The sequence below is a fragment of the Ovis canadensis genome, chromosome 15 (genome assembly GCF_042477335.2).
Source record: "Ovis canadensis isolate MfBH-ARS-UI-01 breed Bighorn chromosome 15, ARS-UI_OviCan_v2, whole genome shotgun sequence".
NCBI classification, from domain to species: domain Eukaryota; kingdom Metazoa; phylum Chordata; class Mammalia; order Artiodactyla; family Bovidae; genus Ovis; species Ovis canadensis.
In genome coordinates, this window is record NC_091259.1 from 88,315,940 (window position 1) to 88,330,133 (window position 14,194).

General features: G+C 53.7%; 1 protein-coding gene across 2 annotated transcripts; it reads right to left on the minus strand.

The window, feature by feature from the left end:
- Nucleotides 1–8,280: 8,280 nt before the first annotated feature.
- Nucleotides 8,281–11,414, minus strand: TIMM10 (translocase of inner mitochondrial membrane 10). 2 transcript variants are annotated; one of them, XM_069554578.1, is made up of 3 exons: nucleotides 11,343–11,414; nucleotides 10,743–10,859; nucleotides 8,281–8,680 (listed from the first exon to the last, which is right to left on the minus strand). In XM_069554578.1, exons 2-3 carry the CDS (start codon nucleotides 10,811–10,813, stop codon nucleotides 8,479–8,481), a joined length of 273 nt encoding a protein of 90 aa, XP_069410679.1. In that variant the 5' UTR covers nucleotides 10,814–10,859; nucleotides 11,343–11,414; the 3' UTR covers nucleotides 8,281–8,478. The 2 variants fall into 2 exon arrangements, with proteins under 2 accessions (XP_069410679.1, XP_069410680.1); XM_069554579.1 differs by having other exon boundaries at nucleotides 10,982–11,407.
- Between the last annotated feature and the right edge of the window lie 2,780 nt (nucleotides 11,415–14,194).

Here is a 14,194-nt window from a genome sequence, read left to right on the forward strand (position 1 = left end):
AAGACTTTTCTCCAACACCACAGTTCAAAAGCATCAATTCTTCGGCTCTCAGCTTTCTTTATTGTCCAACTCTCACATCCATACATGACTACTGGAAAAACCATAGCTTTGACTAGACGGACCTTTGTTGACAAAGTAAGTCTCTGCTTTTTAATATGCTGTCTAGGTTGGTCATAGCTTTTCTTCCAAGGAGTAAGCGTCTTTTAATTTCATGACTGCAATCACCATCTGCAGTGATTTTAGAACCCAAAACCATTATGTGGACACAAAAACTTGGACACAAATGTTCATAGCCCTGTTATCCATAAAAGCCAAGAAATGCAAACTACTCAGTTGTCCAGGAATAAATGGACAAATAAAAATGTGTGTCGCAGGAATCCCTGGGGGTTCAGTGGTTACCACATGCCTTGCTGAGGGCCTGGGTTTGATCCTTGGTTGGGGAACTAAGATCCCACAAGCCCTGCACGGTGACCGAAACTAAACTAAACTAAAAAATGCGTAAGTAATATTCAGTGTATTATTACTGGTCATAAAAAGGTCCTGATATATGCTACAACATGGATGAAAGTTGAAAACATCAAGCTGAAGGGAAGAATGTGATGCAAGACATCACATACTATAGGACTGCGCGCATCCGAAATGCGGAAAACGGGCAGATACATGGAGACTGAAGGTTAGCCGTCAAAAACCAACGACTGAAAGTAACAACAAGGGGAGGGAGAAATGGGAGGAGGGTGAAGAAAACGTGCGATTAAATAGCGGTGGTGATTGTAGAGCTTTGTGAGTGTACTAACATTCGCTGAACTGAAGCTTTCAAAAGAGTGGGTTTTCTCATCATGTGAATTAAGTCTCAGTTTAAAATAATGTTTTTTAATACTTTCACAAGCAACAGGCACTAGGGAATTGGAGGGTGAATAAGGCACAGAGTCTCTCTTCAGAGAACACGAAGTCCCGTGGAAGGGAGGCATGGAGGATTCAAATTATCACCTTGGATTAGTCTCTCGGTCGGGTCCGACTGTTTGTGCCCCCGTGGACTGTAGCCCACCAGGCTTCTCTGTCCGTGGGATTCTCCAGGCAAGCATACTGGAGAATTGAAGCTTTTCTTCCAAGGAGTAAGCGTCTTCACCGCTGAGCCGCCTGGGAGGCCGGTCCTCTCTTTCGGCGCTGCTAAATCAGACGCGGGAAGTCTGCTGCAGTCCGATCTTGGCGCCGCAGCCGCTTCGGGGACTCCATGCTGCCCTCTGGTCCGGATCACCGCCCCTCCCGGGTGACTCGCGGCAGCACAGAGCCTCTGCCCCGCGTGGCGCTTCCTTCAGATGCAATTGCGCTTGCTGTGTGATAATTGGGGGGCTTCCCTGGTGGCTCAGAGGTTAGAGCGTCTGCCCCCAATTCGGGAGACCTGGGTTCGACCCCTGGGTCGGGAAGATGCCCTGGAGAAGGAAATGGCAACCCACTCCAGTATGCTTGCCTGGAGAATCCCACGGACAGAGGAGCCTGAGGCAGGCTACAGTCTGTGGGGTCGCAAAAAGTCAGAAGCGACTGAGCGACTGAACAAGAGCAAGAGGAGGACGCAGCGCCGAGGAGGACGCCCGGGCCACTGCGGGAGCTGACGGGGCGCCCGGACCGAAGCGCGCGCAGACGGAGGTGGGCTGTGACGAGAGGGTGCAGCTGGGAAGTAAAGACAGGCCAGCTGTACAGACGATGAGTGCTCAGTGAGGAGGAAAAGTGACCCTCCTCCCCTCTCCCTCGCTCTTCCTCCCTTGCTGCCTGGGTCTGTAAAAGCGCCACCTTGCACACAGTGGTTTAAGCCCAAACTGGAGTTATCTGGTCTCTGCTCCCAGCCCCGCCTTCCACAGGTGAGCCTGTGGTTCCATCTCTGGCGCTTGACTTCCTGGCGGTCCAGTGGCTAAGACCCCGCACTTCCACTGCAGGGGCGTGGGCGCGCTCCCTGGTCATGAGTGACATGGCCAAAATGTTTTTTAAAAAACAGAGAGAGATCTCTTCTCCATCGACTACTGTCCCGAAAGCCTGGGTCTCATCAGATGCGACCTGGACTCCTGCAGCCTTTTCACCCTGGCCTTCCGGATTCCTGCCACTCATACAGGCAAGTCCGCCCTCCAGGGAGAATTACAGGCCATTCCCCGCGGTGGTTTCCCGCGCCTGTTGAGCAAGCGTCCAGGCTCCCAGCAGCGCCTCCTGGCCCGTCTGGGCCCTCCTGCCGCCCCCTTCCCCCTCTGCCACCTCCCCTCTCTGTGTTTGCACCCGGGTGACCTGTCATCCGCCAACACCCTGTGTTCTCCCACCTGGGCCTGGACCATCCTTCTGTCCCGGTCTGTCTACTGGTCCTCCAGACTTTGACTTAACCATCCACTTCCTACAGGAAGGCTCTGACTCCAACAAAGTCCCTCCGCTATATGACTCATGAGTATCTGAGCCGCCCTTTGACGCATCTCATCACGGTGTGTGTCTCCTCTGATGGGCTGTGTGGGCTGGCGGGCAGGGACCAGCACCCACCCCCCACCACTGACACTAACCTGCCACTTAGCACAGAAGCCACCCCCTCCCCCACCCCCTGTCCCCCCCCGGCAAATTCCTACCCAACCTTCAGGTGTCTCTCACCTGTATCACTTTCAGGGTGACCGTCTTCTCTGAGCACTCGGACCTGGGGTGGGGGGGCTCATCCCTTTACGTAGCACTCTTCACAATTATAAGAGGGACAGATTTTATGGAACTGCTCTGATGATGGTCCAATGGCTAAGACTCCACGCTTCCAACGCAGGGGGTCCAGGGTTCAATCCCTGGTCAGGGAACTAGACCCCACAGGATGCCAGCAGGACTCTACATACCGCAAGGGAAAGATCCTGCAGCTTGGAAAGACCTGGTGCAGCTCAATTACTTTTTTAAAGTGCCTGATTTTAATATCTGTCTCTCCCCAGATACTTTAATTTCTGTCTTGCTTCTCTTTGCCCCAGCATTCAAACTGATTCTTGTCACGAGATTTCCCTCAGGTCAGCCCACAAGAATTTTTATGAAACTTCCTGAAATTGCATACGAAACTCCACGTGCGCATACAATTTTCCGAAGAACCAGTCTGTGGCTTTTGTTGGGAGTTTCAGAGTGCTCCAAGAGCTGAAAGGTTAAGAACTTTCTCCCTTCTTTCCTTCAAAATAGCATGCTGCTGCTGCTAAGTCGCTTCGGTCGTGTCCGACTCTGTGTGACCCCATAGACGGCAGCATGACGTCTATGTAAAACCATTGCCCTAGAATGTAAACTCCAGGTTGGCAAGGATCTTTACCTGTCCTGTTCCGTGGTGCACCCCAAATGCCTGGAATGGTGCCTCAGTCCTTCCAGGTGTAGGTACAGAATGACCGAGCATATTCTCTGACAACCGTTAACGGTCGCGAGAACTATTAGTGGTTGTTAACTCTTGCTGTGTAACAAATGACCCCAGAAAATAATGGCTTAAAGCAGCCTTTATTATCTCAGCTTCTCTAGGCTGGGAGTCAGGGTGCAGGTCCATTCTGTCCTCTGCTTCAGGGCTCTCACAGGGCTGCAAAGTGCCACCCAGGGCTGCTGTCATCCGACAGCTCGACTGGGGAAGGATCTGCATCCCAGCTCACTCGGGCGGGTGCTGGCAGGATTCAGTCCCGCGCTGACTGTGCGCTGGAGGCTGCCCCGAGGTCCCCACCATGCAAGTCTCTTCCCAGGGCAGCTGACAACATGGAAGCTCGCCTCCTGAGGGTTTGCAAGCAAGAGGAGAAGGGGAGGACAGAGAGGAGGGCGGGGGGCGAGAGGAACTCTACAAGGACGGCCATTACGATCTTTCGTGCCTGGACCTTGGATCTTTCGTGCCTGGGCCTTGGACGCAGTTTTCATCACCTCCGCTGTGTTCTGTTCGATAGATGCAAGCCTCTACCAGGAGGAGTGAACACTGTGTTTAAAACGGATAAGCAATAGGGACCTACTGTGCAGCAGTGGAACTCCGCCCAGTGTCACGTGGCAGCCTGGACGGGAGGGGTATTTAGGGGAGAATGGGTACGTGTATATGTATGGCTAAGTCCCTTTGCCATTCACTGAAATTATCATATTGTTTACCAGCTATGTTGCTTAGTTGCTAAATCACATCTGGTTCTTTTGCAGCCCCATGGACTACAGCCCACCAGGCTCCTCTGTCCATGGGATTTCCCGGGCAAGAAGGCTGGAGTGGGTTGCCATGTCCTTCTCCAGGGGATCTTCCCAATCCAGGGATCAAACTCATATCTAAGCATACTGGAGTGGGTTGCCATGTCCTTCTCCAGGGGATCTTCTCAATCCAGGGATCAAACTCACATCTCCTGCATAGGCAGGTGGATTCTTAATCAGCTATACTCCAATGCAAAATAAAAAGTTTAAAAAAGGAAAAAAAAAAAATCCAACAATCGAAAGCCTCTCTGGAGGTTGCGTGCACAGTGGAAGATCATACTGGGGGTGAACAGCAGTGAGCAGAGTGGGTGGGTGGTTAGGAGCCACCTTGGAGCCCGCCCGCTCCCGGACAGGACGATGCGTTTTCTCATTCAGTGTCCGGCTCAGCTGAAAACCCAGCGAGCGCATGGCACAGCGCAAAGGCCTCCAGGGCAAGCAGCTGCCGAGGAGGGGAGACGCGGGCGCGGGAAGGCTCGCTGGGCGGCAGAGGCCCTGCCCGTCCTCAGCAGACCCCAGCCGCGCAGGAAAGGAGGCGGGCGTGTCAGCTCTTCTAACCTTTCAAAAGAAGCCGAAGTCCTGGTTCTTCACGAGACACTCCTCGCTTTGTAAATCTGACAGTCTAGTGAGCGCGCATGAGGACTGAGTTTTTGACCCTTCTCTTCGTCTGAGAAGGCGGGCCTCGCCTATCCCACCACCCTTCACAGGTCTGTCCGCCTCTCCACGCCTCCCCTCCCGCCCCACACTGTTCACTGAAGGCAGCGTGCGTGCCAGCTCATTCCGTTGTGTCCCACTCTCTGCAACCCCATGGACTGTAGCCCGCCAGGCTCCTCTGTCCGTGGGATTCTCCAGGCAGGGATACTGGAGAGGGTTGCCATTCCCTCCTCCAGGGGATTGAACCCACATCTCTTACTGGGATTCCTTACCTCCAGCATCACTTGAGAAGCCCTCACTGAAGGCAGGGACCTAGCTAATTCACTTTGTACAGTTCTCTATCGCTCTCTACACGTGGCAAGGCAACAGTAGATACTGTTGAATGAAATATGACTTTGCTGACATACACTGCATTAAGGAAGACTCCCCAAGTCCACCCTCACCTCCACCCAAGAGGAGTGGGTAAAAGTGGGCTCTGAATTAGCTGCAATCCTGCCACTTGCTTGTTCTAGGACCCTTAGCAAGTTACTTACTTTTTGGAGCCTCAGCTTCTTCATCTACGAGAACCACAGTACCTGCCTCAGAGCTGTTATCAGATCCTAATGAGATCATAATACACTCACTAGCGCAATGCGCAACGATAGGTTGTCGTTTTAATTTCTTGCTCTTTCTGGCTGCGCTGGCTCTCCGTCGCCCTGTCGCCCCGCGCAGGCGCTCTCCGGCCGCGGCCGGCAGGGGCTCCCCTCTGCTCGCACCGCGTGGGCGTCTCCTCACAGCGGCTCCGTGAGGGCTCTCGGCGCCCCATGGCGGGGGGATCTTCCTGGACCAGGGATCGAACTAGCGTCCCCCGCATTGCAAGGTGGACGCTAAACCTCTGGACCCCCAGGGAAGCCCTCGACGGGTACTTGTACTCGAATCCGCACACACAGACACACACACGCACACACACCCATTTTCTCACTGGACCCTTGGCATGTCTCCCCCGAATCCTCGTCACCCATCCACCCGGCGGGCAGCTGGAGGGAACCTGTAAAATGCAGACCTGTCGTTGTCACCGCCAGGGTTCACCTCCTTCCAGTTTGCTGATGCCCTTCGGAGAACACCCAGCCTTTTAACACAGCTCTTCAGGCTTCCCTGGTGGCTCAGAGGTTAAAGCGTCTGCCTGCAATGCACGAGACCCAGGTTCGATCCCTGGGTCGGGAAGATCCCCTGGAGAAGGAAATGGCAACCTGGCAAACCACTCCAGTATTGCTTTGAGAATCCCATGGATGGAGGAGCCTGGTGTTCTACAGCCCACGGGGTCACAAAGAGTCCGACACCACTGAGCGACTCCACTTTCACTTTCAGGCTTTGGAGCTGCGCTGGCTGGGCCTCGGACAGGGCTCTTCACCACCCACCTCCCATCCCATCCCACTCCAACATGAGCTTATCTGTAGCTGGAACCTCTTCTCTCCACCCCGACCGGCCCTGCTTCTAATATGCACCCTGGGAACTCCCGACACTGCTGCTAGACCTGAAGGCAGGCACAGTCTGTTTTCCTCACCACTGACCCTCCCCAGCACCAGCCCCGCTGAGCACCCGGGAAAGCCCGCGGACCGGCCCCGGCGGGCGGACTCCCATGGGCGGACGGCGCCACCTGCTGGCCCACACCGCCACTGCAGCACCTGGACGCGGGCTCTCAGCTCACCCTGGAGGTGATTTTTTAACAATGATTTTTTAACTTTTCTGGGACTGTTATCCATGTCTCCTTACACCCAAGTTAACAATTTTTTTAAAAAGTTAATATTATGAGTATTTAACATGGGAAAGGCAGGCACTTTCCCAAGTGCCTTAGTTATTAACACATTTAATCTTCATGACGACTCAATTAACTGGCTTTATCACTTGACTGACAGGGTAACTGAGCTGGTGCTGGCCGTGAAAAACCTGCCTGCCAGTGCAGGAGATGGAAGAGACGAAGGTGCGATCCCTGGATCGCATGATCCCTGGAAAAAGGGCATAGCAACCCACTCGTCTCCTTGCCTGGAGAAGCCCGTGGACAGAGGAGCCTGGTGAGCTGCCGTCCGTGGGGTTGCCAAGAGCCGGACATGGCTGAGCGCGCACTCAGCTGAGGCAGACCGGTCAGATGCCTCCCCAGGAGCGCACAGGCTGGAACTTTCACCCCAGGCGGTCTGACCTGAACCTGTTTTTTCCCGGATGCTCTGTGCAGTTTGTGGGATACTAGTTATCCAACCAGGAAACGAACCTGGGCCCTTGGCAGTGAAAGTGACGCGGCCCAACCACTGGGCGGCCAGGGAATTCCCTGAGGCTGTCCTCTGTAAGCCTGGCACGTGCTGCCGCTACTTGTCCTGCGTGCCCAGGGGCCTGGTGAGGTTACATGCCGGACGCCAGCCTCTGCTACCACGGCGGCACTGGGGTCACCGAAGCTCCCGGTGCAGAGCCACCCTTTCTGAGCTGCAGTTCCCCAAGGGCACCGTCAGGACAGGAGTCGCTGCGGCCTCTCCTCTGCGAGGCAGCACGTGCGGCAGTCCGTCCTGGCCTCTAGGCTACCGCTCCTCTCCTGTGACCCAGAAACCACCACCTCTTGGAGGCCCCGTTTCCTTAGAGGGCCTCTAGCCTGCTGGGTGGATCAGACCGCAAGATCCCACCAAGGGTGAGGAGTGGGGTCCCCAGGGTGGACTCAGATGGACCCCGGATGGCTAACAGCAGTTATCACTCAGGCCCTCCCTTGGATCACACACCGTGCGTGACGCTGGGTCCCTTCACAGGTTCCGCTATGGCCGTTTAGCACCAAGACGTTGTGGCTACTTAAGTTCCATCTCCTTCCCACCCGCTCCTCTAAATAATTTCTTTTCCATCATCTGGGAGAATGATGTGCCGGCCTGCACTTCAGTTGTTAAACATAAGGCGCTGGGCTTCCCTGCTGGTACAGTGGTGAAACAGCCACCTGCTGGTGCAGGAGATGCGGGCTTAATCCCTGGTCTGGCAAGATTACACCTGCTGTGGAGCAACTGGGACCATGAGCTGCAGCTGCTGAAGCCCCCGTGCCCACAGCCTGCACTCCACGAGAACCCCACACGCCGCAGCCAGAGAAAGCCCACTCCCAGCAACGAAGACCCAGTGCATCCAAACCAGACAAACCGTATGCTCGCTACAAAAACAGAAGTATCTCGGGAACCTTCTCTGGCCCAGTCATACTATAAGTGGTGTATTCACGTTAACTCTCCTTACCTTCCCCCAGCCCTATGACCGTCCCCCACTTTACAGATGAGGAAGCCAAGCACGGTGAAGTCAGGCTCACGCAGCGAGCGGCTGATGGGGACTGCCCGCTTAAGCCACAGGACCGGTCTCTGCTTTAAACACAACGTCAGACTCCCTCTGCCGGTAGAGGCTGTGCCTGCCGCCTTCACTCCCAAGTGCCAGGCACACTGCTTTGCACACCGTGGGTGTCAACAAATTTGTTTTAATATATAACATATCTACACACACACAGTCACAGGGCCCGCCTGGGAAAGGGCTCCATCATACTCCAGCTCCTGGAGACTCTCCAGGAGTCCAGGCCGGGCAGTCTTCACAGATGCCCGACGTGGGGCACTTTCAGTAGATGGGTGGGGTGGGGTGCACCTCAGGGTGTGCCGCCACGCCTCACACAGGCCCAGAGCTCTGCTGCGCCCTCTTCATCAGCTCCTCATCCTGCATAGACAGCTCCGTCAGCTTCTTGCCCATCCGCTCGTGGATGTCCAGGTACTTGGAGACACAGCGGTCCAGGCACACGGACTCGCCCTTGGACAGCTCTGCTTCCTTGTAGTGGGGAGGCACGCACTTCCGGTGGCAGGCGCTGGTCATTCTAGAAAGAAGGGTAAGGCCGGATCAGCAGCCTGCTGTGGCAAACCAGGAACTCGCGACCCCTCCTGCCCTGCTACCCTGATCTCACCTGCCAGGAAGGCAGTGCAAACCCCCAGTCTGCGCCTCTGCCGTCCAGGGAGGCCCTTGTCTGGCCCACGGTCACCCCGTGTTTCTGACTCATCAGACAGGAACCATTAGCTGAGTACTGGCTACGTTCCAGACATCATGCTAAGTGCGTGACGTGGATTCCGCCATGCAGTCCTCGGGATGACTCTACACAGTCGGCACGATCGTAACCCCCTTTTTACAGATGAGGGAGTGAAGAACAGGGAGCCTCAGGATGACATAAAGCTGGGCTATGAGCCCAGGGGGCCTGACTGGGGGCTCCCAGGGGGCGCAATGGTAAAGAACCCACCTGCCAACGCAGGAGACCTAAGAGACATGGGTTCGATCCCTGGGTGGGGAACATCACCTGGAAGAGGGCATGGCAAGCCGCTCCAGTATCCCTGCCTCGAGAATCCCACAGACAGAGGAGCCTGGTGGGCTACAGTGCATGAGGCCGCAGAGTCGGACGCGACCGAAGCAACTCACACGCACACGTGGAGTCTGACTCCACAGCTCACTCTAGAAAATCATTCTCACAGACAGCCTCCAAGACAAACCCAACTAACCAAAGGAGGATGCCAGACAGTTTCAGCCAATAAAAATAGCAAATATGGGAGGGGGATTCAGGATTGGGAGCTTGTATACACCCATGGTGGATTCATGTCAACGTATGGCAAAACCAATACAGTATTGTAAAGTAAAATAAGGTAAAAATAAAATTAAAAAAATTAAAAAATATATATAATATTAAAAAAAATTTTTTTTAAAGCAAATAATTGTTGACTGCCTACTTGTGTTGGGCTTGATAAGTCTTATATTTTAACATTTAATATTTATAATGTCTTTATGAGGAAGGTACTATTCAGTTCAGTCGCTCAGTCGTGTCCGACTCTTTGCAACCCCATGAATCACAGCACGCCAGGCCTCCCTGTCCGTCACCACCTCCCGGAGTTCACTCAGACTCGCGTTCATCGAGTCAGTGATGCCATCCAGCCATCTCATCCTCTGTCATCCCCTTCTCCTCCTACCCCCCATCCCTCCCAGCATCAAAGTCTTTTCCAATGAGTCAACCCTTCGCATGAGGTGGCCAAAGTACTGGAGTTTCAGCTTTAGCATCATTCCTTCCAAAGAAATCCCAGGGTTGGTCTCCTTCAGAATGGACTGGTTGGATCTCCTTGCAGTCCAAGGGACTCACAAGAGTCTTCTCCAGTATTACGCACCCCATTTTATAGCTGGGATAACCACCAGTCTGCAAGTCCAAGTAACTTGCCCAAGGCCAGACTAGTAGTGGTTGATGTGGCTGTGATTTGTTCCCAAATCTGCCCCGATGACTCGTTAGGAGTCAGACTGAAGTTCTGGTCCTGGCACTGCTACCGACGAGCTGTGGACCCTGAGGAAGCTGCTGAACCTCTACAAGCCTCAATGTCCTCACCTTAAAAATGGGACAAGGGAACTCAGTGGAGATTATAAAAAGATAATGCCTACAAAGTGCTCAACACTGCTAAACGGGTTATGGCGGATCTGTCAAAAGGCAACTGCTCTGCTGTCCCCAGAACCCAACCAGAGCCTGGTTTCTCTTCCTGCCCAGCTCCTCCATCATCAATTCCATCCCAACCCCAATGTCCAAGTCATTCTAGTGAGTCCACATTGCGGCTGCATTAGCCCTTAACCATGGAGGTGGGTGGAGAAGCAAACGCAACCCACTCAGTCTTACCTGGGAAATCCCATGACAGAGGAGCCTGGCCGGCTACAGTCCAAGGGGTGGGAAAGAGTCAGACACGACTCAGCCACAGGGCATGCATGCATGCTTGCATGGGGGTGGAGGTGGGTGCTGGGAAGTATGGACCTCAGTTTATCCTAGATTGAGACGAAGATTTTTCGGAAGTCGCCCACCTCTGCCCTTGGAGAGGATGACTTGGGAGCAGTCTCTAAGACGTGAGCAGCAGGACCGGCCTTACCTGTTGTACATGTCGGCCATCATCTCTACCTCCAGCTCTGCGGCCAGCTGCTGGGCCCTGAGGGGGTCCATCTCAGCCCTGCGCCCTGGAAGAGATCTCCAGCGGGCCTCCTAGTTCCTGGGTTTGGGGGTGGGGGTAGACATCACGGTCAGCACCCAGCCCGCCCAGCCGCTTTCCCGTCCAGGGGCTGCAGGACGTGGAGGAATCGCAAGGGCATCCGACCAGGAGGGGCCGCTGACCTCGGCAAGCTCAAGCACTCAGCGTCAGACGTCGGAACCGAGGCCCCGCCCAAGGTCGCAGAGCCGGCGACGGCAGGCCTGCAGAGCGGGTCCCGGCGCCCTGACGCCCAGCCCCTCAAGGTGGCGTCTCTCCGGGAGAAGAAGCTGGGGTCCGGGACGGGGCCCCGAACGGCCTGCACGAACGCGCGGGGCCCTGCGGACCCGATGCGACGCGGCCCTGCGGGGCCGGGCCCGAGGCCACAGCCCTGGAGCGGCGGCGCCGTCGTCGGGGTCGCCGCGCGATCCGAGTCTCTCCCCGAGGCCCGGGCCTCCCCCTCACGCCCCCAGGGCCCCCGGCCTCCGGCACACGCCACAAACTCACCGTGCGCCCTGCTGCGGCAGGGCGGAAGCACGTGGGGCGCGGCAGGCGGGAAGTCCCGCCTCCCTTCCGCTCAGGCCGCGCTTCCGGCGTGAAGGCCCCCGCCGCAGGCGGCGCCGGGAAATCCGCCACCATAGAGAGGGAGCGGCTGGCTCCTGCCGAAGGCGAGGGAGTCCTCCAGGTGCTAGAGAGGACTGCAGGATACCATAGAGGCTGCGGCGGGGCGTAGAGCGCCCGCAGCAGGTAGCGTTAGGGTCCTTAGCGGGGATGGCGGAGCGGCTTGAGTTTATGGGTACTGTCAGAGCGGGCAGGGGTACCGAGCTCGGTGAACCTCACCCTCTGCGGAGGTCGGAGTGCAGGTCTGGTGCAGAGAAGGAAGGGCGTCCTCAAACTGCAGCCCTTAGATGCATGTAACCCCACCTGGGCCGCCTAAAATCACCCCAGTGTCCAGGGCCCACTTCGCACCAAATAAATCAGAATCCCTGGGGCCAGGACCCAGGCATCGGTGTGTGGTGGGAGTGTGTAATTTCCTCGGTTCTGTCTCGTCACAGCAAGAATTTGAAGCGACGGAGGTTAAAACCCTTGGATAGCTCCGTGTTACAGCTCTGTTGTACTTAGAAAATAAAGGAAAGCCAACCCAAACGGCGCGGAAAGGAGGGAGAGAGCGCCCTGGCCCTTGGGCCCCTCTTTGTGTGTGTTTTTCCTCCCCTGGGCCTGCCCTGTGTAAATTGGGCTCGCCAGGGGTACTGTTTGTTTTACCTGAGGTCCTCACTCTGGTCCTAGGACCTTCCTTCATTCTATTTTCTTGGGCTTTTCCGATCCTTGTCTTTTAGCCACCGCCGTCCTGGGCTCCTTTTTCCTATTCTAACTACTTAACAGGTCCATTGTAGAATTCCCCTGCGATTCCCCTGTGCAGGCAGGTTTGAGAGCCAGAGTTCAAGAGGGCTTTCCGGTGAATACAGCTGTGAGGAGATCCCTGAATTGTCTCTGGGGTTGCAGAGACCAGCGAGGCGCCTTCTTATAGAAAGAGGAGTCCAGTATACAGTATGTTTTATTCAGCTTCTGTTAGACTCCCGCCCCCCCCCCCCCCCCATCACAGACAACTACCCAATCTGATAACACGGACCACAGCCTTGTCTAAATGAAACTAAGCCATGCCCTGTGGGGCCACCCAAGACGGATGGGTCATGGTGGAGAGGTCTGACAGAATGTGGTCCACTGGAGAAGGGAATGGCAAACCACTTCAGTATTCTTGCCTTGAGAACCCCATGAACCGTATGAAAAGACAAAAAGATAGGACACTGAAAGATGAACTCTCAAGGTCAGTAGGTACCCAGTATGCTACTGGAGATCAGTGGAGAAATAACTCCAGAGAGAATGAAGAGATGGAGCCAAAGCAAAAGCAACACCCAATTGTGTATAGGACTGGTTATAGAAGTAAGGTTCGATGCTGTAAAGGGCAATATTGCATAAGAACCTGGAATGTTATGTCCATGAATCAAGGCAAATTGGAAGTGGTCAAACATGACAAGAGTGAACGTCGATATTTTAGGAATCAGCGAACTAAAATGGACTGGAATGGGTGAATTTAACTCAGATGACCATTATATCTACTACTGTGGGCAGGAATCCCTTAGAAGAAATGGAGTAGCCATCATAGTCAACAAAAGAGTCCAAAATGCAATACTTGATGCAATCTCTAAAATGACAGAATGATCTCTGTTCGTTTCCAAGGCAAACAATTCAATATCACAGTAATCCAAGTCTATGCCTCGAAAAGTAACACTGAAGAAGCTGAAGTTAAACAGTTCTATGAAGACCTACAAGACCTTCTAGAGCTAACACCCACAAAAGATGTCCTTTTCATTATACGGGACTGGAATGCAAAAGTAGGAAGTCAAGAATCAGATGGAATAACAGGCAAATTTGTCCTTGGAGTACAGAATGAAGCAGGGCAAAGGCTAATAGACTTTTGCCAAGAGAATGCACTGGTTATAGCAAACACCCTCTTCCAACAACACAAGAGAAGACTCTACACATGGACATCACCAGATGGTTGATACCAAAATCAGATTGATTATATTCTTTGCAGCCAAAAATGGAGAAGCTGTATACAGTCAGCAAAAACAAGACCAGGAGCTGACTGTGGCTCAGATCATGAACTCCTTATTGCCAACTTCAGGCTTAAATTGAAGAAAGTGGAGAAAACCACTAGACCATTCAGGTATGATGTAAATCAAATCCCCTATGACTTGGGAGTGGGAGTGACAAATAGATTTAACAGACTAGATCTAATAGAGTGCCTGATGAACTATGGACGGAGGCTCATGACTTTGTACAGGAGACAGGAATCAAGACCATCCCCAAGAAGAAGAAATGCAAAAAAGCAAAATGGCTGTCTGAGAAGGCCTTCCAAATAGCTGTGAAAAGAAGGAAAGCAAAAAGCAAAGAAGGAAAGGAAAGATATACCCATTTGAATGCAGAGTTCCAAACAATAGCAAGGAGAGATAAGAAAGCCTTCCTCAGCAATCAATGCAAAGAAACAGAGGAAAACAATAGAATGGGAAAGACTAGAGATCGCTTCAAGAAAATTAGAGATACCAAGGGAACATTTCATGCAAAGATGGGCTCGATAAAGGACAGAAATGGTATGGACCTAACAGAAGCAGAAGAGATTAAGAAGAGGTGGCAAGAATACACAGAAGAACTATACAAAAAAGATCTTCATGACCCAGATAACCACGATGGTGTGATCACTCACCTAGAGCCAGACATCCTGGAATTCGAAGTCAAGTGGGCCTTAGGAAGCATCCCTACGAACAAAGCTAGTGGAGATGATGAATTCCAGTTGAGCT